We start from the raw sequence: 24,891 nt of genomic DNA, 5'->3' as shown, positions 1-24,891 counted from the left end.
ATAAAAGCTCGGAATAAATAAATAAGTTCAGTAGGATAACTAAAGCTGCTGCACCTCCACCTACAATTGTTTTCAATCTCAAGGATGCTTCTGTAAGCCAGTATTTGTGAGGATAATTGTAACAGACAGCAAAGGTTTCATAACAAAATTTATGAAACTTGAATGGATTTAAGGCAGTGGTCCATGGACCACCAGTAGTCCACAAGAACAAAAATATGGTCTGCGGCCTCACCATTACTACACCATTGCAACAAGAGCAATTGGTTTTCTGTGGGTGAGCAGATGACAATTACTGGATGGCATATGTTCCATATCGGAAACTAGAGCCGATGTGGTCTGTCCAGTGTAATTTTCTGAATCAGCACCCCAAATAACCAAACTGAATCTAAAGTTGACCAAGAACTGACTTGTAACACTTTTGGTACAAATGTTGCAGAGTGGTTCCCGTTCAAAGTGGTCCCTGGTCAAGTTGTTGTTGTTCATTCGTTCAGTCGTCTCCGACTCTTCGTGACCTCATGGACCAGCCCACGCCAGAGCTCCCTGTCGGCCGTTACCACCCCCAGCTCCCTCAAGGTCAGTCCAGTCACTTCAAGGATGCCATCCATCCATCTTGCCCTTGGTCGGCCCCTCTTCCTTTTGCCTTCCACTTTCCCCAGCATAATTGTCTTCTCTAGGCTTTCCTGTCTCCTCATGATGTGGCCAAAGTACTTCAACTTTGTCTCTAGTATCTTTCCCTCCAGTGAGCTGTCGGGTTTTATTTCCTGGAGGATGGACTGGTTGGATCTTCTCGCAGTCCAAGGCACTCTCAGAACTTTCCTCCAACACCACAGCTCAAAAGCATCGATCTTCCTTCGCTCAGCCTTCCCTAAGGTCCAGCTCAAGGTCCCTAAGGTCAAGTAGTCCCTTGTAAAAAAAAAAAAAGTTGGGAACCACTGATTTAAGGGAACGACTTGTGGAAACATTCTCATTGACTGTAGAATTAGCTCATTTGAAGCTCTTCAGCATTTAAGGATTAGATCGGTAGTTTCCAAGTTATGCTTTAATGGGGATGCTGTCCCCATCAGTTACAATATACTCCAGCTATTCAGAATCTTATCAATAAAGCACAAACTACTTCATTGGGTTGAAGAGAGAGAGAAAAGAATGTTCTGTGGTTACAAACTACAGATTGAAAAGGGCAGATGGAGGCTTGAAGACCTTCCCCTTTAAACTGAAGAAACAAATGGTGGAAGAGATTAAATGAACTTTTTGCCATTTTTACTAATTCTACTCATGATTTTTAATCACCTATCCTGCATTTCGTTCACTTCCTTTTTCCTATTCTATCTGTCTTATGGCCCTATACTTTAGTGGCAACATTAACATCCCTGGTAGAAATTATTGTTGAGAAAATTTAGAACAAATTTAATACTCACAACCTCTGAGGATACTTGCCATAGATGCAGGCAAAATGTCAGGAGATAATGCTTCTAGAACATGGCCACATAGCCCGAAAAACCTACAACAACCCAAATGTAATACTTTCCAATATATGAAGTTGGATTGGAGGAAGGGGGGATTAGAGGACACATTTATTCCCTTAGGTTTTTAAAAAAATATTCTAGTTTATTGTAAATTAATATTTATTATTATTTATTTTACTTATTCCATTAAGTAATGAATGCAGTTTTCCTGCTTCTTGACAAGGAGTTGTGGAGACCTTGTGGATGGCCCACAAGGTCTCTTCTAACACTATAATTCTATGAATCTATATCCTGCCTTTCTCTAGGTATTGGGTCATAAAATTCTGGGTTGATTTAGTTACTGGAACAATACGCTGACCTCTCTAAAATAAACCACTTTTGCTTTTCTTTCTTTTCAGGGAGCCTTTAGAAGCCTACATATATTTTGGACCTGTGTATTATCAGAAGCTGAAGCACATGGTGTTGGATAAGATGCATGCAAGAGCTCGAGGACCCAGAGCTGTCCTTACCAGGTATGTGCTAAGCAGGAAAGGAAATGCACACAGCATGGAAAAGGCAGCAGTGAATTGGGTTTTGTTGTTAAGCCTCTGAACAATTCTGCTTAGTATTGCAGTGCATCTCCTCTTCTGACATCAGTTTGTATGATGAAACTGTTGTGTGGAGCCACATTGTGACATTTCGGAAAAGCCCTGTGAAGAAGATTCAGTTGAGAGCCAGGGACTTGCTCAAAGTCACCTATTTCTTTCTTTCATCCATTTATTTTTATATGCTATCTTTCTTTTATGGGGACCCCGAAGCACTTAGTGAATTTCACGACTCAGTGGGGGGCTTAAACCTGGGTTCTCCAAGTCTCAGTCTCAACCACATTGGCTGCAGGGCAAGGGCCGCAAATGAACATGCAGCTTCTCAATGTTTTTTAAAAGCCCATCATGCCTCCCTCTCCTTACAACAGTGGTTTTCAACCTGTGGGTCCCCAGATGTTTTGGCCTTCAACTCACAGAAATCGTAACAGCTGGTAAACTGGCTGGGATTTCTGGGAGTTGTAAGCCAAAACACCTGGGGACCCACAGGTTGAGAACCCACTGCCTTATAGCATCACATGCCACCTTCGGTCAGGGCCTCCTTGAGGATCATTTGGCTCTCCACATTTGCACTTTTACTTTTGCACATTTGATTAATACGTTCTTTCTTGAAATCTCTTCATCCTACAGTGCTATTCTATTGTAAACTTTTGGCAGAGGTTGTCCATAGAGTTGCCCTAGAAAACTTAAAGAAGTGTTTTCTCAAATTTTAATTTTTTTTAATTTATGGTTTTACCACTTTTGTGGCAGTCTTGTGTCCCTAACTTCTGCTAAAGTGGAGGCCTACAAGCATGCTTAGGGGTGATTTTTCTTGTCTAAAATGTATTATACTGACTGTAGTCTAGAGCATGGCTTCTTAAACCGTTTCCACTTGTGACCACTTTTCTGCCTGAGAAATATTTATTATTTATTTATTTATTTACAATATTTCTATCCTGCCTTTCTCAAACCCGAAGGTGTCCCAAATTGGCTTACAACCAGGCAGCAATTTGATGCCTAAGAATATACAATTAACACAAAAATATATTCAATAAAACCTTTAATATATATAAAATCAATGATTGTTAGTCTCATTGTCCATAAATAGTCGTCTGAGCCATTCCAGTGTTCACTTTCGTTTAATACCGTGTTTGACTGTTGCATTGGATTCTGAAGGTTTGTTCAAATAGTCATGTTTTCACTTTTGCCAGAAGGTCAAGAGGGAGGGGGCTGATGTGTTCCACAACCGAGGGGGCCAGCACTGAGAAGGCCCTGTCTCTCATTCCCGGCAGTCGCACCTGCGAAAAAGGCGGGATCGAGAGCAGGGTCTCCTTGGACAATCTTAAACTTTTAGATAGTTCATGGAAGAGATACGTTTGGACTGGTAAGCTGGGCTGGAACCAATTAGAACTTTATAGGCTAAAGGCAGCACTTTGAATTGTGCCCGGTAGTAAACTGGAAGCTAGTGGAGTTGGCGTAACAGAGAGGTTTTATGCTCCCTGAATGCCCCTCCGATGAGCAATCTAGCTGCCATCTGTTCGACCATTTGAAGCTTCTGAACAGTCTTCAAAGGCAACCCCACGTAGAGCGTGTTGCAGTAGTCTATATGGGATGTAACCAGAGCGTGTGTGTTAGTGGAGTACAGTTGAAGCATTTTATGCAGAGTCCAGTGTAAACACTGCATATTGCTGCTAACACATTAGTGGTGTTCAGAAACCTGTTATTCTTGCCAGATTTTTGTGACCCAAACATTGAAGTAAGGGGGTGCCATTTTGAGTTGGGGCCCCACAGTTTAAGATGCAATGATATACTCCTTTGTAAATCACAGACTTGCAGGGGCAGGAACACCAGATTTTATCCCCTTTACAGTGCTCTGGTGTGGTTTCATGAGTGGTTCCACTTCTCATTACAATGAAGTAAAATCATTGAGTGAATCTCTGTCTATTCATTTGAAAGGCAACCCACCGAAGGCCGATCCCGTGATGGAGGTTTACGTCTGGGAGAGATGGAACGAGATTGCCTGATAGGCTACGGAGCCAGCATGCTTCTGTTGGAAAGACTTATGATTTCAAGTGATGCGTTTGAAGTGGATGTTTGTGGACAGTGTGGATTGCTAGGCTATTCTGGCTGGTAAGCAAACAACTTCATGTGTTGTTTCCTTGTATTTCCCCTATTGTCTTATCTGTTGTATGTATGCATGCACGTGTCTTTTATCTCAGTTGAAGGTTTATGTTGACAAATACATAATTTTCTCGTATAATTTATAATTTTATTTGTATGTATACACATAAAGCACATTGCATTGTCAATTCCACACATTTGTCATTGTATTTTGGTCTGCATAATAAAGAGAGAATATTTCAAAAGCTGGGCCAGAATAAACAAATCCCTTTACTGGTCTTTTTAAAAATAATTTCTTCCTGGTTTGATGTGATGTCTGTTTTTGTTACAAAGCAATTCTGAAAGATTATTTAAAGTCCTTCTCTTCAGGGATTTAGTAAAGTTTTTGTAGTGCCTGTAGAGCTGTTGGATTATGTCTTTACAAGACAAAAATCATTTAAAAGGCAACTGGACTCTCCCCTGTGTTTTTGGAAGAAGATTATCTACTTCTCTGGAGATTTTCCAGCTCCCTTTAGTTTAAAAAAAAATAAAACCCACTGTCTAAACGTAGGCAAACAAAAAGGGTGCATCAGCTGAGTGGAGGAACTGAGACAAAGATGTGATTGCGCATATCGCCCATGTTACAAATGGCTGACTTATCGCAGTGTTTTCAGAAGAGAGAAGACCAGCTGTGTCAATGTCCTTTTCTCATCTAAGATCCAAATTAGACCACACTGAAAAGGCTGGCAAAAGAACTTCATGGAACTGTATCTTTTGTTCAGTTGCTTGGAGTCTTGCAGAGCAAAAGTAAAGAAAGAGGATGTAACAGAGATGGGGGGAGGACGGGGAAGAAGAGAACTGTTTTTTCTTTTCCAAATGTAGGTTTGCAGAATCAAGTAGACCCAGTGCTTTTTACGAATATAGAGAGTTCTTCAATCTTTTCATCTTTCCCAGGACGTGGGTCAGAAAGGATTTAAAGTGGATTTCTTATACTGGGCAAAGGTGTGGCTCCTGTTGGCTTGCATCGCCTTAAAATTGTATCCAGTTTCAAATTCTTTAAGGTTAAAAATGATGATCCTTCAATTCAAAGAATCATATTTGCCACTGGATATGAAAAAAACTCTATAAAAATTGTCACTCCAGAGGTGGAAGGCTTCTGCAGTAAAACACTGCCCAGTAATGGCTAATGGAATATTGTATGGGTTGCTGTTAGTTTTCCTGGCTGTATTACCATGTTTCAGAAGCATTCTCTCCTGGCATTTCGCCCACATCTATGGCAGGCATCCTCAGAGGTTGTGAGGTTTGTTGGAAACTAGGCAATTGGGATTTATATATCTGTGGAATGTCCAGGGTGGAAAAAGAACTCTTGTCCGTTTGAGGCAAGGGTGAATGCTGTAATTGATCACCTTGATTAGCATTGAATAGCCTTGCAGCTTCAAGGCTTGGCTACTTCCTGCCTGGGGGAATCCTTTGTTGGGAGGTGATTAGCTGACCCTGATTGTTTCTTACCTGGAATTCTCCTATTTTTGAGGGTTTTATTTTACTGTCCTGATTTTAAAGTTTTTTTAAAAATATTGGTAGCCAGATTTTGTTCATTTTCATGGTTTTCTCCTTTCTGTTGAAATTGTCCACATGCTTGTTGTGGATTTCAGTGACTTCTCTGTGTAGTCTGACATGATGGTTGTTAGAGTGGTCCAGCATTTCTGTGTTCTTAAATAATATCCTGTGTCCAGGTTGGTTCATCAAGTGCTCTGCTATGGCTGCCTTCACTGGTAGTTAGTCTGCAGTGCCTTTCATGTTCCTTGATTCGTGTTTGGGCAACACTGCATTTTGTGGTCCTTATGTAGACTTGTCCACAGCTGCATGGTGTATGGTATCCCTTTCAAGTTTAAGGACTTGGCTTTCCCTCAGCAATAGACTCTGAATATGGTTCTCTCCAATCCCTACATTCTTTAATGCCTCTACCTTGCTGAATCCTCTTTGGCTACTCAACAGATGGATTTGGGGGTTTTTGGGGGGGGGGGGGTTAGTTCTTTTAACTCTTTCTTTTAAACACGTGCTTAACATTGTGAACTAAATTCTCTTTGGTCATTAATCATGTCCAAATTTGCCACATTTATCTACTACTTTCTCTCCCTATTTTTTTAACATCTCTTCATAAATGGTGTTAGAGTAGAATTCCATTTGAAGGCTTGTAGATGGCAAATAAGCTGTTGTCAGAGATGAGGGGGCATCCTGTACGACGACCCTTATAACTCATGTCTTATACCAAGAAAAATTATATTAATATATGTAATCATAGAGAAGCTGGGATCTTGTTTGTGGTGTGCTTTATTGCAACAAGGGGAAATACAAAGAAAACTGTCACCATCGCCTAACTAAAAAGACACCTTCCTCTACTTTCCTCCATGTAATTTTATCCTCAAACCTTTTACTATCACTGCCACAATCACTGCTCCACCACTACCTATAGCAATAGTTATTAACCAGTGGGCCCCCAGGTGATTTGGCCTACAACTCCCAGAAACCCCAACCAGTTTACCAGCTGTTAGGATTTCTAGGAATTGAAGGACAAAACATCTGGGGACCTACAGGTTGAGAACCACTGACCTATAGTGATGTGATTATTCTGGCCATCAAGGTTGTAAGAAATAGAAATAAAGCCATGGAAGGATATCTGCAAGAAGGAGTATCCTCTGAATGCCTTGCTTTTGGAACCATATGTTGACAATATTTTTAAGCTTGTAGATATAAATATTCACAACAGTATGAACCAAAACTTGATTTTTTTTATTAATAAAAGATACAGTTTTAACATTTTTGTTGTTGCATTTTGATTGGTGAAAGTCATTTTTCTAATTAGGCAGAAATCTACAATGCTTGTTTCTTATGGGAAAAATTGTTGATTAAACAGGGAGAAAAGTCCAAAGAATGCCATTTTGGAACTGAGTTTGTAGAACTTACACAAAACTTATTTAAACTCAGTGACCTATGCTATATAAGTGCTGAAATGGTATTTAAGGGATGTAATTCTGGTCTTGCAATGTCCAGTGTGGAAGCATAACTTATAATTGGGTATCTTATCCAATTATTACTAGGTGATTATGTGCTTTCTGTCAATAGTGGGAGCCAAGGAGCCCTTTAATAAGCAACACAATAGAAACCAGGCAATTACAGCAGCACAAGACCTCTGAAATATTCTTAGCCAGTTATTCCAGGTCTAATGAAGAATCACTGTATAAACAAGCCTGTTGTAACTTATGGCTTTGAAAGCAACACAGGAGATGGAAAGGGTCTATGTCTCTCAACTGTATGTATGGCTAAAAAATGGAGACCAGGTGGCGGTTCTAATGTACGTTTACAGTGAATTATGACTTTGATGGATCTAGGAGTCGTATCCTACAAGGAAAGGAACATTAACCATCAGGAAATGTTCTCTAGGATATTCTGGAGAATCTGATAGCATCCGAGCTACAGGGATTATGTACATCCATTTCAGTCTGGTTTCAAGCCTAGCTATTGGAGTGAAGACAGCTTTGGTCACCTTGACCAATACTGGGAACTAGACAGGGAAAGTGTGGCTCTGTTAGTTCTGCTGGACTTCTCAGGGATTTTTAGTGTCATTATCTGTGCCTTCTGGACTGCTTTCCTAAGATAACACTTGGAGCACTGTTTTACAGTGACTTTGTTCCTTCCTGGAGGGGTAGATGCAGATTCTGGTGTTGTGGAGATCCTGTTTGACCCCTTGGTCATTTGTTTGTACAGTCAGTTCTGTCCCCCATGCAATTTATTATATACGTGAAACCCCTGGGAAGAGTTGTCTGGAGTTTTGGGGTTTGGTTCCATAAATATGTCTTTTCCAATGCTACAAAGTTATTTAAGTCCTAAACAGTTGCCTGTTAAAAGTAATGGACTGGTTGAGAGGAAACAAATTGAAACTGTTTACTTTCCTGTCGTAGTTAACTGTGAATTCGCACAACATGGTATTCCTGCGCCAGCGCAGGCCAACTTCGGAACCTTCTAGAAGCTTAAAACTACTGTATTCCCCCTGGCCCCTCCCCTCTCTCTCTCGAGTATATAAGACCCCTAGGAGGGGCCAGCCGCCATTCCTCTTTTTTCCGCCGTTAATAGGCTATCAACTGGTGAACCTTCATTACTGCACTATCGGATTTTGACTCGGATTGGACTTTGACTGGACAAGGTACTCTGTTTTCCCCCACATCGGACCGGATATTGGATTCTCCTTCTGCCATGGCGACAACTTCTTTTAAGAAGTGTTCAACTTGCCCCAACATCCTCCCAGACACAGACGGACACGTCCTGTGCCTTACATGTCTGGGAGAGGCGCACCTGTCACAACCCTGTGGCATCTGCGCTGCCTTTACTCCGCAAACGCGGAAAAACAGAGAATCGCGGCTTAAGGCGGCTTTATATGAAAGGGCCCTGCTCCCGCCGCCTACCAACAGGCCTCAACCCTCCACGGAGGCTCCCCTGCCTGCTAAAACCAGGCCTGAGCAGACTGGCCTGAAGAAGAAAGTTAAGAAGAGAGCCCCGCAAGATGGCCGCACCGAGAGTGTGCAACCAGGGCCTTCTAGCAAAAAAGCGGGAAGGGCTACCCCCGTCGCTCCTCCATCCCTGCAAAGGGAAAGACCGCTCCCCCTGCTGACAAACATGGGGGAGCCGATACAGGCCCAACTGCCCCCGACGCTTACCTCGCCGACGCCGGGGAGCTCAACTGGACCCGGATTGGGGCCTGCCTCGACGCCGAGCGCTTCCCCACCGGCAGCGGAGCGCCCGAGGGAGACGGAGAGTGCGGCGCGCTCCAGGCAGCCGACACCGGGACAGGCAGCCTCCGCTCCGATCATCGAGGAGCCTCCCGAAATCGAAACCGAAAGGCCAGCCTCGGCTGAGGGCGGAGCTACTCCCCTGCCGCCTGCGGCTCCGCCCACAGGAAGGGAGGGGGAGCGCGCTCCGACATCGGCCGAGAGGAGGAGTTTCTCTCCCTGCTCAGCCGAGGGCTTCCCCAGACCAGCTGCTCCTGCCCCGAGGCCGACGACGCCGAGAGAGGGCCAGGGAAGAAGGAGGCGTTCACGCTCCCCATCGCGCCGCAGCCGCCGCGCACGGAGGGAGAGGCACCGGAGAGCATCTAGAGGGAGATCCAGGCCAAGATCCCCCTCTTCTTCATCGGGATCATCCTCCTCCTCTTCCTCTTCCTCCTCTTCGGCATCGAGGGCATCGAGGGCATCAAGGAGGTCGCACCGCTCTCGGCGCCCCCACTCCACCCCCAATCAATGGGGACCTTATGGGCCTAATCCATTTCCCCACCCAGGGTTTTGGCAGATGGGCCCAGCGGGGCAATTTCTCTACCCCCAACATCCTGCATCTTCCTTTGCCCCTCTGCCGAGGATGGAGGCCATACAAGGAATTCCACAGAGGGGCTTTGGGACCTCAACCACGGTTTTTCCCTCTTCCACCTCTGTGGTGTCCACAGCAACCCGTCCCTCCGTGACTGGACTTGGACAGACAAGCTGTGTTGAACTGAACAATTGTGTTGATGCTAGTTCTGTTGATCGAAATGCTATATGTGTAGAACGTAATTGTGCTGAACGATCTGTTTCTTTGGTTCAAAATGTAAGCGATGCTAATACAGAGGCACTGTTACCTGCCCATGTGGAGGAGCCCCGCACTCCTCAAATGCCCCAGGAGACAACTGTAACCACGGGTGACATTAATCCTCCCGAAGTGGAGGACTCAGATTCCTCAGCAGAATCTCGGGACCCACAACTTACTCAGGCCTCAGCAGACGCTGCTCCTCTGCCGGCCGATTTCAATAAGTTTTCATCCATGGTCGATAGAATGGTTAAGGCGCTGGATATTCCGGCCCCAAGAGCGCCTGAACATGTAGAAGATTTTATGTTTCCATCGGATGAACAAAATGTCCCCACATCCACGTCACTTCCAGTTCTGCCTTACCTGATAAAACTTGCTAAAATATTAGATACACCTCCAACCGCAGTGCCCGCCACACCCAGAAGGGTCGACTCCTTATATAGGATTGACCTGGCTACGGCCAAGTGGGTTTCCAACCCTCCTAAACCGAACACCGTGGTCGCGGTGGTGGTGAAATCAAAGAAGCCGAAAAGTACCCTCTCTGCCCCGCCGGATAAGGAGGGGAAAAAGATCGACATGTTGGGAAAAAAGGCACACCTGGCGGCAGGTTTAGTCACACGTATGGCGCATTATGCAACATACATGAGTGGCTATCAGACGTTCCTTTGGAATAGGATGCTCCCGCATTTGGAGAAGCTCCCCCCAGAGGAGCAGCGCTTCCCCAAGGCGCTGCAGACTGAAGCACTCTTGCTATCGAAAATCCAAAAGGATTTCGCAAAGCACCTGGCAGAATCGGCGGGACACTTATTTGCGACAGCGACCTCCATCAGGAGGCACGCATGGTTGAGAGCCGCAAATCTCTCCGAGGAAGGGAAGTCCCTCGCAGAAGAGCTTCCTCTCCACGAGGAGGGCCTCTTCAACCCGGAGACAGACGTGACAATCAAAGAAAAACAGGAGGTCCGCCAAGCGGCCAACAAGTTTGGTTTCACTTGGCAACCCTACCAAAATAAACCCAGATGGCAGCCAGCTCCCAATTCCTATCGTAAGAGCTATACTAATTCTTACTCTGGGTCGTTCAGGGGGAGGGGGCCCTCATCCCCTAGGTACCAGGGAGGCAAGAAAAGTAATTACCAGCCTAAGTCGAGGTATCAACCCTATCAGGGTAAACCCAGAAATCAAGGGGCCTCAAGGAAGCGGCTTTGATGCCGGCATGTCGCAGCCCCATTCTGTTATAGCTCAACCCAGCCCTCCGTTGGAGGAAGTTCAAGAGCTCTCTGTTAACCCCGGTTACAATGTTACTTCCCTGCCCTCGCATCCACCCACCCCTGTGGTGTTCGGAAATAGACTACAAGCATTCCATTCTAATTGGGCACGAATTACCACCGACAAATGGGTGCTATCGATAATACAACAGGGATATGCCATCGAATTTGTGGACACCCCACCAGTGGGTTTGGTCAAGGTTACTCCCCCTTCCAATGTGTTAACTAATGAAATTGAGGTGCTTCTTGAAAAGGGAGCTATCTCACCTGTTCATCCCTCGTTGTTTACACGCTGTTTTTTCTCAAAGTACTTTGTTGTGTCTAAGAAGGGTGGAGGTTTTAGAGCTATTATGGACTTGAGAGAGCTAAATAAATTCATTTCACCAAAGAAATTTCGCATGGTGACTCTTTCATCTATAATGCATTTGTTACCGGAGAACGCATGGTTTGCCACTATAGATCTACGGGATGCATACTTCCATTTGTCGATAGTGCACCATCACCGTAGATTCCTTACCTTCAAAGTAGGTGACAGAGCATTCTGTTACAATGTCCTCCCTTTTGGCCTCAGTACGGCCCCTAGGGTCTTTACCAAATGCATGGCGGTGGTGGTAGCCCACCTCCGTACCCGCGGCATCGTGGTATACCCATACATAGACGATTGGTTGATAGTTTCAAGGTCAGCGGACCAACTCCAATCTCATGTGCATTTCGTGTTGTCTCTTTTACAGTCGCTGGGCCTGGTGGTCAACACGGAGAAGTCCTCGTTACAGCCGGCACGTGGGATTCTCTTCATCGGAGCTTTCCTGGATGCGGTATCCCAGAGAGCTTACCTCCCGTCGGACAGATTCTCCAATTTGCAGGCGCAAGTCCTGAATACTGTACGGGCCCAGGTAGTATCAGCCCATCAAATCCAGACCCTATTGGGTTATATGGCGTCCACTACGGCAGTGACACCTTTTGCACGCCTCCGTATGCGCCCCCTCCAGGCTTGGTTTGGCACAGTGTTCGACCCCCTCAGGGATTCGCCCCAAGCCACATTTACCCTGCCTCAGGAGGTCCGTCGTTCTTTAGAATGGTGGACTGTCCCTCAATTTGTATGTGTCGGTCTCCCCTTCCAGCTCCCGTATCCCACCAGGATGATCACAACAGATTCATCGCTTACGGGATGGGGTGCCCATTCCCAGGGCCTAGTGGCCCATGGCAAGTGGTCTCCAAGCGAGACCGGCCTTCACATAAACGTTCTGGAATTAAAGGCAGTAGAAAGAGCGCTAAAGTCGTTCGAAGGGTTAATTCACGGCCAAGTGGTTCAGATATTGACGGACAACACAACCGTCATGTACTATCTGAACAAGCAGAGAGGGACTCATTCCCCTCAGCTGTTGAGCCTCACACTTCAAATTTGGGAGTGGTGCATCCAGAGGGAGGTGTATCTTCTAGTCTCCCACCTCCCGGGAGAGGAGAATTCCCTGGCAGACACACTGAGCAGGAATCCACTGGGGAACCACGATTGGTCCCTCAATCAGGAAGAGGCGCTAGAAATCTTCCATTTATGGGGATTCCCGGAGATAGATCTCTTTGCAACCAAAGAGAACACGAAGTGCGTCAGGTTCTGCTCGCGCAGGGATCCTCAGAGGACGCAAGAGGGTCTAGGAGATGCGTTTCTCCATCATTGGGGGGGCGTTCTACTGTACGCCTTCCCTCCGTTTCCGTTACTATTGAAGGTGGTAGCGAAATTACAGAGGGACCACTCTCATTGCATTGTAGTGACGCCTTGGTGGCCCCGTCAGCAGTGGTTCGCACCACTTCTGCAGCTGTCGAGGGGACAGTTCCACAGACTCAACAGCAGAATAGATCTTTTGACATCTCAGAAGGGACAAGTATTGTACCCGGATGTACACCTCCTCAAGCTGACGGCGTGGTTGGTAGTACCACCTCATTGGGGTTAGAGTTAGCTCTTCCCCAAACAGTTATGACTATCCTGGAGGCAGCACACAGACCCTCTACGAAAAGGTCATATATTTTTAAATGGAACAAATTTGTTAAATTTGCTAGGGAAAAGGGACAGGAACCAGACGTAGCCCCGATTTCAATAGTATTGGACTTCTTAGCGGCACTTTATGATTCTGGACTTTCCAATTCATCACTAAAGTGTTATTTAGCGGCCATTTCTTGGTTTAGAAGGAAGAAAGGACTCCCTTCTTGTTTTGCTGACCCGTTGGTTAAGCTTTTCTTAAGAGGGCTTCAAAATGTAAGACCTCCGGTGGCTCCCATAGTTCCATCGTGGAGCCTGGAGTTGGTGCTTTCTACTTTGATGAAGCCCCCCTTTGAGCCTATGGCCTCATCGGAATTAGGACTACTAACTTGGAAGGTGGCGTTCCTAGTAGCCATAACTTTGGCTAGGCGGGCTAGTGAACTATGTGCCTTACGAGTGGATCCTCCGTATCTAAAGTTTCATAGCGATAAGGTAGTTTTGCGGATGGATTTGGCATTTTTACCGAAGGTGGCTACAAAATTCCATGTTTCACAGGATATTGTTTTGCCAGCATTTTTTCAAAACCCTGAGACTCCGTTGGAAAGAGGATTGCACTCTCTGGATGTCAGAAGGGCATTATCCTTCTATGTACATAGAACAGCTGAGTTTAGGAAGTCTCCGAGACTCTTTGTGAAATATCGGAAGGACACTAGGGGGCTCCCAGTTTCTTCCCAGCGGTTTTCGGCATGGATTGTGGCGACAATTCGTACCTGCTATAGGTTGGCAGGAAAAGAATTGCCACAGCAGGTTAGAGGACACTCTACGAGGGCTGTGGCTACTTCGACCGCCTTTATGAAGGGTGTTCCTTTGGAAGCCATTTGTAAGGCGGCTATATGGGCTTCTCCCACTACTTTTGTTTCTCACTATAAGGTGGACAAAGTATCTCGGAGAGAAGCTGATTTTGGTAGAGCGGTGTTGTTTTCTGCGGTGGCATGACCCCACCAACCAGATTTACAGCTCGCTAGTCTACCATGTTGTGCGATTCACAGTTAACTACGACAGGAAATTGAAGGTTGCTTACCTGTAACCGTGGTTTCCTGAGTAGTTACCTGTGAATTCGCACAAACCCTCCCTCCTCCCCTCGAGTGTCATGCCACCCCTTCTGGCTGCTGTGCGGCGGAAGAGGAATGGCGGCTGGCCCCTCCTAGGGGTCTTATATACTCGAGAGAGAGAGGGGAGGGGCCAGGGGGAATACAGTAGTTTTAAGCTTCTAGAAGGTTCCGAAGTTGGCCTGCGCTGGCGCAGGAATACCATGTTGTGCGAATTCACAGGTAACTACTCAGGAAACCACGGTTACAGGTAAGCAACCTTCAATTTCTTTAAGAAGCATTTCTCCTGAGTTTTAATTCCCAGCTTTACTATCCTTAAAAAGCATTTATTGTGATTTTAAATTCCCAACTATGTTTACTTTCTTTAAGAAGGAAGCATTTATTCCCAACTATCATGTAAACAGACTTCTCATTCAACAACCATCCTGTGTTTTTAACCCATTCTTTCCTTTAAAAAAGCATCATGGTGTGAGTTGACTAATATTTCCTTAGGGAAAAGCTTTCTGGCTTTGGGGCTGTAAGTTTCAACAAGCTGTTCTGTTAAATGGGAACAGCAGATACTATGACAATAAATAACCATTGAATTAAGTGAAATCCTTATAGATGTATGAAACCTGTGGATTTCTGCAAAATCTTTGACATGACCCAAAGTTCCTGCGTCTTCTTTTGGTCCCTTATTCTATACATTTGGGTCTGTATATAGAAATTGAGCAAACTGCAGAACTTAATTGCTAGTGGAAGTTGTGATTGGTCTTAGATTTATTTATTTATTAGAAAAAGAATACAACAATATAACGAGAAAGATTTAGCTTCCTTCACACTCTATGAGAGCCAGGATGGTATAGTAGTCTGAATTTTGGGCAAAGACTCTGGGAGGCCACTATTCAAATCCCCATTCACTCAAGGAAACCCACTGGGTGACTCTGGGGAGATCCTATAGACATCTGCATGTGATGCTAAATGGGACAGAAATCATAATCTCATTGAACAAATTGGGGAGTAGCAAAGGCCCAAACACTACCCTGTTCTATTAAAACGTTTTAAAAAATCTTTTAAAATTGATGTGTTCAGTCATAATAAAGCCGTAGAATTGATGAATTAGTAGGCTGTAGCTTCTTGCCTTTGGCCAGACATTTTCAAGAAAACCTGTTAATTGTACTTGTGTGTGTATGTGTGTTGATGTATTGTTGTCTTTCCTCTTTGCACCAGCAAGTACAGGTTGAGCCATTCATTGAACTCACAAATTAGATTGAAGGGGAATCTTATTCTTCACTCCTAAATTGGAATACCACAATTAACATTTCTGTGCTACTGACTGGGTGTTTCCTTGGCAATACAAGACTATTAGAGAGAGAGGCTCGCATAGAACTTAAGGGAGGCACTAGGTCAGCGCAGGAGTTTGCATTAAAGGTTTATGGCAGGTTGGTCTGCAACAGATATTGGGTCAGGGAAGAGGAAGCACCTCTTTCAAATGATTCCGCTTTATAGATTAGAATTTGCCCAGTTGTGGATACTCCTGTTTATTTTTTTGTATTTATAATAAATATTTGCAGCCATCTTTTTTTACAACCAAAGGGTTAAATGATAGTGTTGTGGAGAAAAGGATGTGATTATCCGAAGCGGCCCGAGTCCCTTTGGGGAGAGCGGGCAGGATATAAATAAAGCTTTAATTAAAGGTAAAGGTTTCCCCTGACATTAAGTCTAGTTGTGTCCGACTCTGGGGTGTGATGCTCATCTCCACTTCTGAGCTGAAGAGCCAGCTTTGTCCATAGACGCCTCCTAGGCCATGTGGCCTGCATGACTGCATGGAATGCCATTACCTTACCGTGGAATCGGTACCTATTGATCTACCCACATCTGCATGTTTTCGAACTGCTAGCTTGGCAGAAGCTGAGGTTAACAGCAGGAGCTCACCCCGCTCTCTGGATTCAAACCACCAACCTTTCAGTCAGCAAGTTCAGCAGCTCAGCGGTTTAACCTGCTGCACCACCTGGGGGAGGAGCTTTATTTATTATTTATTAATTCTAGAAATCCATTTTGGGAAAGAGATTTGGTCCCAGGGCCTGAGGTTCCCTACCCTTTGCCAGGCATGTAACTTCTGTGAAATAAGTATTTTATAATTCACTTAACTATAGTGGATTTATAGTTAAGTGAATTATAAAGTACTTATTTCACAGAAGTTACATGCCTGGCAAAGGGTAGGGAACCTCAGGTGCTCCATGCAGTCATGCCGGCTACATGACCTTGGAGGTGTCTACGGACAATGCTGGCTCTTCGGCTTAGAAATGGAGATGAGCACCACACCCCAGAGTCAGACATGACTGGACTTAATGTCAGGGGACAACCTTTCCCTATAGTGGATTTATTGGTGTATGGAATTATTATTATTTTCCTATGTTGGGAAATAGGCAATATAAGTACTGAGTAAAGTGTGAATATGGTTTTTTTTCCTCTTTTTAATAGAAATGGACACTGATCTTGCTTTTTCTTTCCTTTAGGTGCCATTACTGCAAGTCTTCTTGCCATGTGTCTTCCCTGCGCATACCATACGCCTGTAAACTTTTGTTCCAAGAACTACAGTCTATGAATATTATACCCAGATTAAAATTGTCCAAGTACAATGAATAAATGATTTGAGGAATAAAGAGACAAAAGGACAAGTGGAAGCATAATCGGAATGAGCTTAAGCGACAACAGAAATGCTCAAGCCAAATGGGCCCCTAATTCCCTATTGGCTTTCTCTACCCTCTTTGACTGGAACACAATGCTCAAGCGGACATCAGAAGCCACTAATGCAGAAACGCAAGCTGTGTTTATCTGTGGCAGTATGTTAGATGCCCATGCAACCAGGGCACTGCAACTGTGCAAACTTAGCTTCCCCTTGAAATGCAAGCGGGGAAGTAGCCACGATCCTCCACATTCAGTTGGTTCACTTCCTTTGACAACAAGCCACTTAAATATATGCACAAACTTTTAGTACTGTGACAGTATCAAAGTCAGTGGGATTCATAGGAACTGTTTTGCTGGGTGTTAACTGATCAAGTTTGATTGAAGCATACTTTTGGTTAACTGCTGTTTCTCCACTGCGTATCGTTTTCCTTCTTTTTAAAAACAGTGACTAAATATGGGAACATGAATTTTTAAAAATGCAAGTGTATTTTTCTAGTTTGTTTCTTGTTGAATAATCCTGTCCTAAACTAGTATGGCATACCAAAAACATTTTTCAGTTTTGATCAATATTGATGAGAAAGGGACCTGTCATACAGTACATTCTCTTGTTCTGTTTGTGTGGGATTCTGTACTTCATCGACAGGCGTATCTAAAGTAGTCTTTTCCAATGTGATACTTCCCATCTGTGTTGAACAATAATTCCCATCACTTCCAGTTCAAGGAAAGCCAATCTAATATAACTTCTCTTTTGAAAACAGACTCTGAATTTTATCTATATGTCACTTTTTCCACAGTATTGGACTCAAGGCAGCTTAGGAAAGTGAAAGTAAATGCATTTCAAAATTTGCATAATACAAACATTAAAAGTGAACTGGTTGAACTATTCTTCTGACTTTTGATAAACTTGTTAACAGTCTGAAGAATGCTTCATGGTATTGTGATATTAACACAATAAACAGTGATAGGCAAAAATGTTGTTACATTTCCAGCTTCTTTATCACTTTGCACTGCAGTGTCCAGCAAAGCTATTTACTAGAAATGCTATTCAGAGTGAAGGTCACAACCGTGTTAATCCAGCTGAGGTGCTGAATACATTTCATGTCCTGTCCCAGTCAAAGCCTTACTTTACTGCTTGAAGAGATCTCTGCCTTATAAATTATTTTCCTAACTGCCAACCTGATTGAGCAAGATGACTTTTTTACAAGTTTGGGTTCCTGCAGTAGAATAAAGAAAAGTTGGCATTCCCAAGTTTAAGTTACTATAAATGTGGAAGAATTTAACATAAGAAGTAGACTTAGCAGTAAAGGTTACATCTCTCCTATTATGACAATATTCCAGAATTTCCAATACGTTTGTATTTTTTAATTAAATGTAATAACTTAAAGCACTCTGTCAAACTGGAGTGTAATATATATAACAATTAAGCCATTTAAATAGACAAAATAAATATACTGAAATAGCACAAAGAAATGAGGCCACAAAATAAAATCAAAATATTTTAAATCAGGTCTACATATATGAGGGGCCCCTGGTGGCACAGCAGGTTAAACCACTAAGCTGCTGAACTTGCTGACCAAAAGGTGCACGGTTCGAATCCGAGGAGAAGGGTGAGCTCCTGCTGTTATCCCCAGCTTCTGCCAACTTAGCAGTTCGAAAACATGTAAACATGAGTAGATCAATAGGTACCACTTTGGCGGGAAAGTCATGGCGCTCTATGCAGTCATGGCAGCCACATGATCTTGGAGGCATCTATGGACAATGCCATCTCTTCAACTTAGAAATGGAGATGAGCACTACCCCCCAGAATCAAATACAACTAGACTTAATGTCAGGGGAAACGTTTACCTTTACCTTATACATATATGATTTAGATCAGTGGTTCCCAAACTTTTTTGACCAGGGACCACTTCAACATTAGAATCAGTTTTTGGTCAACTTTAGATGCGGTTTGGTTATTTGGAGTGCTGATTCAGAAAATTGCATTGGATAGACCACATCAGCTCTAGTTTCTGATACAAAACATGCCATCCAGTAGTCACCATGTGCTCGCCCACAGAAACCATATTTAATAATCTAGAGCTGATGTAGTCTATCAAATGCAATTTTCTGAATCAGCACCCCAAAGAACAGGCCTAAAAATGAAGACACCAAAACACCTCCGCTTCCAGCTGCCACATGGACCAACTCTGCTCGAGGAGGAGGAGGAGGAGGAGGAGGAGGAGGAGGAGGAAAAGCAGCAATCAGGAAGCTTGTCATGCCTTTCATGGGTAGTCAGCCTCTTCCCTCCTGACATCCCCGTTGCCTTGGCACTATAAGAGGGTTTCTTGAGACCAGTTGCTCTAGTTGTAACGGTGTAGTAATGGTGAGGCCACAGACCATATTTTAGTTCTTGGGGACCACTGGTTTACATAGTCCTATTTTGAGCAGGTTGATATCAATGAAGTCTAAGTTAGTCACTACTCAATCCTTCCACTTATTTTGATGGCTCTATACTGACTAAATTTGGATCCAGCCCAGATAGTATATTGAAGAGAAAGCCCTCATCAGCATTCATTATCTTGTAACTCTCATTATCCATATTATAAAGAGCATCAGATATTTTGGGAGAATCCAAACATTCTTTTTCCCTTGAAAGTACATGCTTAATTTAAATTTCTTTCACATTTTAATTGCCAAACATGTACTCTATTGTTCTTCCAAGTTCACAACATCATTGTTTGTAATGAGATACAGGTCTCAAATTTCTAATGTTGGGTAAGACAGAGATGAAATCAACTTGGAAGCTTTCCTTGTAGCATCAGAAGACAGGAAGGTAAGGTGCAAGAATTCAGAGTAGGTTGAACTGTGATTGAAATTTAAACCTTGTAGCAACTTTGCAGAATAGATGTATTTCTTTAAAAAGCAGTTTGCCTTCACAACTACATACAGAACTTTCTAACAAAACAGAATTTCATGAAAACATCTATAACAAAGGTATGTGTGTGTCTTCAAAACATTGGTTCACTTCTGGTGATCCCATGAATTCCACAGTCTTTTAACAAGGAATACTCTGAGGTGGTTTTGCCAGTTCCTTCTCTGAAATACAGGATACAGCACCTGGTGTTATTTGGTGGCATCCCATCCACCTACTAACCAGAAGGTCAGCGGTTCGAATCCATGAGATGGGGTGAGTTCCCATCTATCAGCTCCAGCTTCTCATGCAGGAACATGAGAGAAGCTTCCCACATGATGGTAAAACATCTGGGTGTCCCCTGGACAACGTCCCTGCAGGCGACCAATTCTCTCACACCAGAAGCGACTTGCAATTTCTCAAGTCACTTCTGACACCATTAAAAAAATCAGCTGAACAGATACAGATTTCCTCGGAGAATCTAGATTCTGTGAGCTATAGTCCGAAAACTTCAGCTTTCTAAACTCTGCTCTAAACTAGCATCATGCAACTCCTACTAAGAAAGAATATATCTACACTGTAGAATTAATATAGTTCAGCGCCACTTTAATGCCCATGGCTAATGCTATGGAATACTGGGGTTAGTAGTTTGGTTATTTATTTTTATTTGTCATGTCAGGGCAACCAGTCAATTGTATTACATTTCTAACAGAACAAAACAAACAGACAGACAAAACACAAAATTTGCAAGTTTGGTAGTTGATTAAATGTCCTTTGACCAGTATCTGGCCACTTGGAGTGCTTCTGGTGTTGCTGCAAGAAGGTCGTCCATTGTGCATGTGGCATGGCTCAGGGTGCATTGCAGCAGGTGGTCAGTGGTTTGCTCTTCTCCACACTCGCTTGTGGATTTCACTTTGTGGCTCTATTTCTTAAGGTTGGCTCTGCATCTTGTGGTGCCAGAGCGCAGTCTGTTCAGCGCCTTCCAAGTCACCCAGTCTTCTGTGTGCCCAGGGGGGAGTCTTATTTGGTATCAGCCATTGGTTGAGGTTCTGGGTTTGAGCCTGCCACTTTTGGACTCTCACTTGCTGAGGTGTTCCATAAACGACCACAAATAGTTTGGTGAGGTACCAGCACTGTTTGGCAGAGAAGGTTAAAGACTACGTAAACTATAACTCCCATGATTCCACAGTATCAAGCCAAGGCAGTTAAAGTGGAATCAAACAGCCTTAATTCGACAGTGCAGGTGCACCCAAAAACATGAAAACATGGCAACAAGTGTTAAAGAAATAATTGGTGCACTGGCCTTTTAAAAATTAAAATTCCCTGTTTCTGATTGAAGCAAATACTGAATCCCCCCCCCCCCCCTTGAGCTAGGGTGCATGACATAAGAGGACCATTATATGAAGATTACCGAAAATGTTTTAGCTTCTGGCATAAGTTTATAGTACTGCAATGTTTGCCCAAACTTACATCACCAAAAGCTTAGCTTGACTTGGTGCCATTACTTCACAAGAGTGCCTGGGAATATTCAGGTCAAAAGCTGAATTCCCAGGTCTCAGCTGCCCATCATGCTGATTTTGGGGCAGAGAGAGGCCAAAATGATTCCTTTGCCAGGACAAGAGGAGGTTGATCACCCCCTGAATTCCTGGTCATGTTGCTTTAATAACAGGCATAAATTCAGCGAACAAAACTCTCCACTCTGCCTTAGCATGCAAGTATTAAAAGAGAGAGAGGTCTCTATGGGACATACAAGTGTTTGAGGAAAGTGCATAATGCTATCATTCCTTTCTTAAGAATATACTGAAGAGCAAACCAAGAAATAAAAAGCAGTGGAAACAAGAATCTACAATCACTTTGGAGACTAACTGAAGTTTTGATTGCACTTAACAGAGCACTCCTTAAGATGCACCATTAAATGTATACTATAAATTATTATTTAGATGCATTTGGATGCTAAAGAATGAGAGGAAGGCAACAGAGCCAACATGCCCATTAAGCAAAGCAAGGCTGCTACACTAGAGAATAGAGGTTGAAGTTGGAAGAAAGGAATTGTGGTAAATGCATGGCAGGGAACACAGTAGTGCACCCTAGACTCTATCACCGTAAGACAACCTTAAAATTAAGGTGTGGTAGAAGACACTGTTTAGTCTTAAGTACTGAAGAAAGAGGTAGCATTATGTGGTGGTTTGAGTGCTGGGCTATCACTCTGGAGCAGTGGTTCTCAACCTTCCTTCCTGACCCCTTAATACAGTTCCTCATGTTGTGGTGACCCCCAAACATAAAATTATTTTCGTTGCTACTTCATAACTGTAATTTTGCTACTGAATCGTAATGTAAATATCTGATATGCAGGATGTATTTTCATTCACAGGACCAAATTTGACACAAATACCCAATAAGCCCAAATTTGAATACTGGTGGAGTTGGGGGGATTGATTTTGTCACCTGAGAGTTGTAGTTGCTGGGATTTGTAGTTCACCTACAATCAAAGAGCATTTCAAACTCCACCAATAATGGAATTGAACCAGACTTGGCACATAGAACTCCTATGAACAAGAGAAAACACTGGAAGGGTTTGGTGGGCATTGACCTTGAGTTTTGGAGTTGTAGTTCACCTACATCCAGAGAGCACTGTGGACTCAAACAACGATAGATCAGGACCAAACTTGGCACAAATACTCAATATGCCCAAATGTGAACACTGGTGGAGTTTGGGAGAAATAGCCTTGACATTTGAGAGTTGTGGTTGCTGGGATTTATAGTTCACCTACAATCAAAGAGCATTATGAACCCCACCAATGATAGAATTGGGCCAAACTTCCCACACAGAACCCCCATGACTAACAGAAAATATTGTTTTCTAATAGTTTTTGGTGACCCCTCTGACATCCCCTCGCAACCCCGCCAGGAGTCCCAACCCTCAGGTTGAGAAATGCTGCTCTGAAAGATGCACCTGCACTGCAGAATTAATGCAGTTTGACAGCACTTTAACTTCCATGGCTCAATGCTGTAGAATTTTGGGAGTTTTTGTTTTACAAGGTTTTTAATTTTCTCTGCCAAAGAGTGCTGATGCCTCATCAGACTACAACTCCTATGAAAAATCACATAGGCAAGTTTATATCTGGGATAACCAGCATGTAGCCATCAGAGAGGAAGAATTGGCTTTTGATTAAGTACTATAAGGTCTAGAGTTTAATATAACTGTTTGTCATGGTATTAGGAGGTACTTTTGTAATTATGTAGCAAAATATCTCTTTTGAACAATGAGATGACACAATGCATTTTAGTAGATATGTTTTCAGGATACAATTCCATGTTTATTCTGTAAATGTCATCTCCATGGCCATACCATTTCCAAAGGAAAATGACCTTTTCGCATTAAGCATGGAGGTCTTGAGGGAGATGCTATGTGCATTCAGTTGAATTTGTTTAGAATCCCCTTTCAGACCTTCCCATTGAATGTATGAAGGTCACAGGAAGAGCTCAGAAAGGTTACTTTTCAGATGTGGCCTGTATAATTCCCAGCCAGCACAACCATTGGGCATCCAGTGAATGATGGGAGTTGTAGTCCAAGAAATAACATTTTTCAAGCTGTATTCAGAAGTAAAGTAAATGGGGAAGAGGCAATATGGATTTCTGTATTTAGTCCTTTCATGCATCATTGCAATCCTAATGCAACGTAACTTCAGTCATACTTGAATGCAGGGGATCTCAGAGTCCATCTTTGGCAACTCTAGTTAAAAGATCCAGACATCCTTTGGCTCTTTGCAGCTCTGAAGGACCATAGACAGAGTAAGAGGGTACAAGTAATCTAAGGCTCCATCTACACTGCATATAACACAGTTTCCGAATGCAGTTTAACTGCATTGCAGTGTATTATATGACAGTGTAGACTCATATAATCCAGATCAATGCAGTTAATCTGCATTCTGAAACAGCATTGTATGGCAGATTCAAACTACAGGAAAAGAGACTCCACTTAAATATTAGGAATAACTTCTGTCAGTAAGAGCTAGTTGGCAATGAAATATTCTGCCTCAGAGTGTGATTATGTCTCCTTGACATTTTTGGAAATGATTCATAACCTTTTGGGGAAAGGATGATCACAACCTTTTGGAAAACCGGAATCTCCAAGCCTTTTGGAAGCGTGACCTTTTGGAGATCACTTGGCATTCACACCGTTTGGAAAATCATAACCTTTTTGTAAAGTATGATCTTTCTGAGAAGAGCTAAAAACTCGTTTGAGTGGATCTTCTCTTTAGTGGTAAATATCCACTAGTATTCATGCAAAGCAAATTAAGTTTCTCAGTTGTTAGACTGATATGCCTGGTTATCTCTTTGAACTGTTAGGAACAAAGATTATGCCAATGCATAAAATATATAGTAGATCTTCAGAAGTGTTATTTCAGTTGCCCCAAATCATCTACTCTCCCATAAAATATATTTGGTTTTAAGTCATACTCTCAAGAGACAAAAATAAGTAATCTTCATTAAAAGTAACATAGTTGATTTACTCACAACCTTCATGTATTCAGCATACAGATACATAACTTGTCCATCCAGTTACAGAGAGATTTGAAGTAGTTTCTCTGTGCAGATAACACGAGGCATCTTTCTTAGAATCAAACAACAATATCTTTACATTCTGAGAGTCTAATGGAGTATGTCCTCTAAAATGGAGTTTCGGATCTGATCATGTGGTCTGCAGCTCCTCCCACCTCAAACAACATAGAGTTAAGGAAAACTGCATACCGATATACACATATACAATATAATAAGGAATCTGGATTGTATAAATATAGGGGGTTTGTAGATGGTTGCTATTTCCAATAGACATGGATTTGTCCTACCCAAATTTAAAAACATACATGTATATATTTAGAATAGATGTTTTGGACTGCATTGTTCGTAATTAGCTAAATCTAAAAACCTCAGAAGAGCCATACTTTGCTCACCAACTTCTTTAGGGTGTTGTTTACAACTTCTTGGGTGGCAGTGTTGTACAAAGCCTGCATTGTGTTAATCTGCACAGCTTCCACAACAAAATGCGACAGTGGGGGACTCAATTATCCTGTCCCATTTTGTGAGAATGATTAATGTATGAATGCAGTCACGGAGTTTGATCAGACTGCAAGGCCCATGTGATCTAACCCTCTGCTGTGCAGAGAGAAGCAACCTGAGAAGTGGCCAACCAACCTATGTTCAACAACCTCAAAAAAAGAGGAGTCCACTATTTAATATAAGAAGCTAGG

At 43.1% G+C, this 24,891-nt stretch overlaps 1 protein-coding gene across 1 annotated transcript in view; it reads left to right on the top strand.

Annotated features, from left to right (window-relative positions):
- POLR3B (RNA polymerase III subunit B) overlaps positions 1-17,721 on the top strand; it is an 80,510-nt gene extending 62,789 nt beyond the window's left edge. Inside the window, exons 26-28 of the mRNA XM_060776921.2 lie at positions 1,862-1,975; positions 3,980-4,153; positions 16,578-17,721. Coding sequence (XP_060632904.1) covers positions 1,862-1,975; positions 3,980-4,153; positions 16,578-16,707 — 418 coding nt within the window. The 3' untranslated portion in view covers positions 16,708-17,721. The remainder of the gene's footprint in view (positions 1-1,861; positions 1,976-3,979; positions 4,154-16,577) is intronic.
- Positions 17,722-24,891: the final 7,170 nt, after the last annotated feature.

This window comes from Anolis sagrei, chromosome 5 (assembly GCF_037176765.1).
Source record: "Anolis sagrei isolate rAnoSag1 chromosome 5, rAnoSag1.mat, whole genome shotgun sequence".
Lineage (NCBI taxonomy): Eukaryota > Metazoa > Chordata > Lepidosauria > Squamata > Dactyloidae > Anolis > Anolis sagrei.
This window is presented reverse-complemented; position numbering and strand designations above follow the sequence as displayed.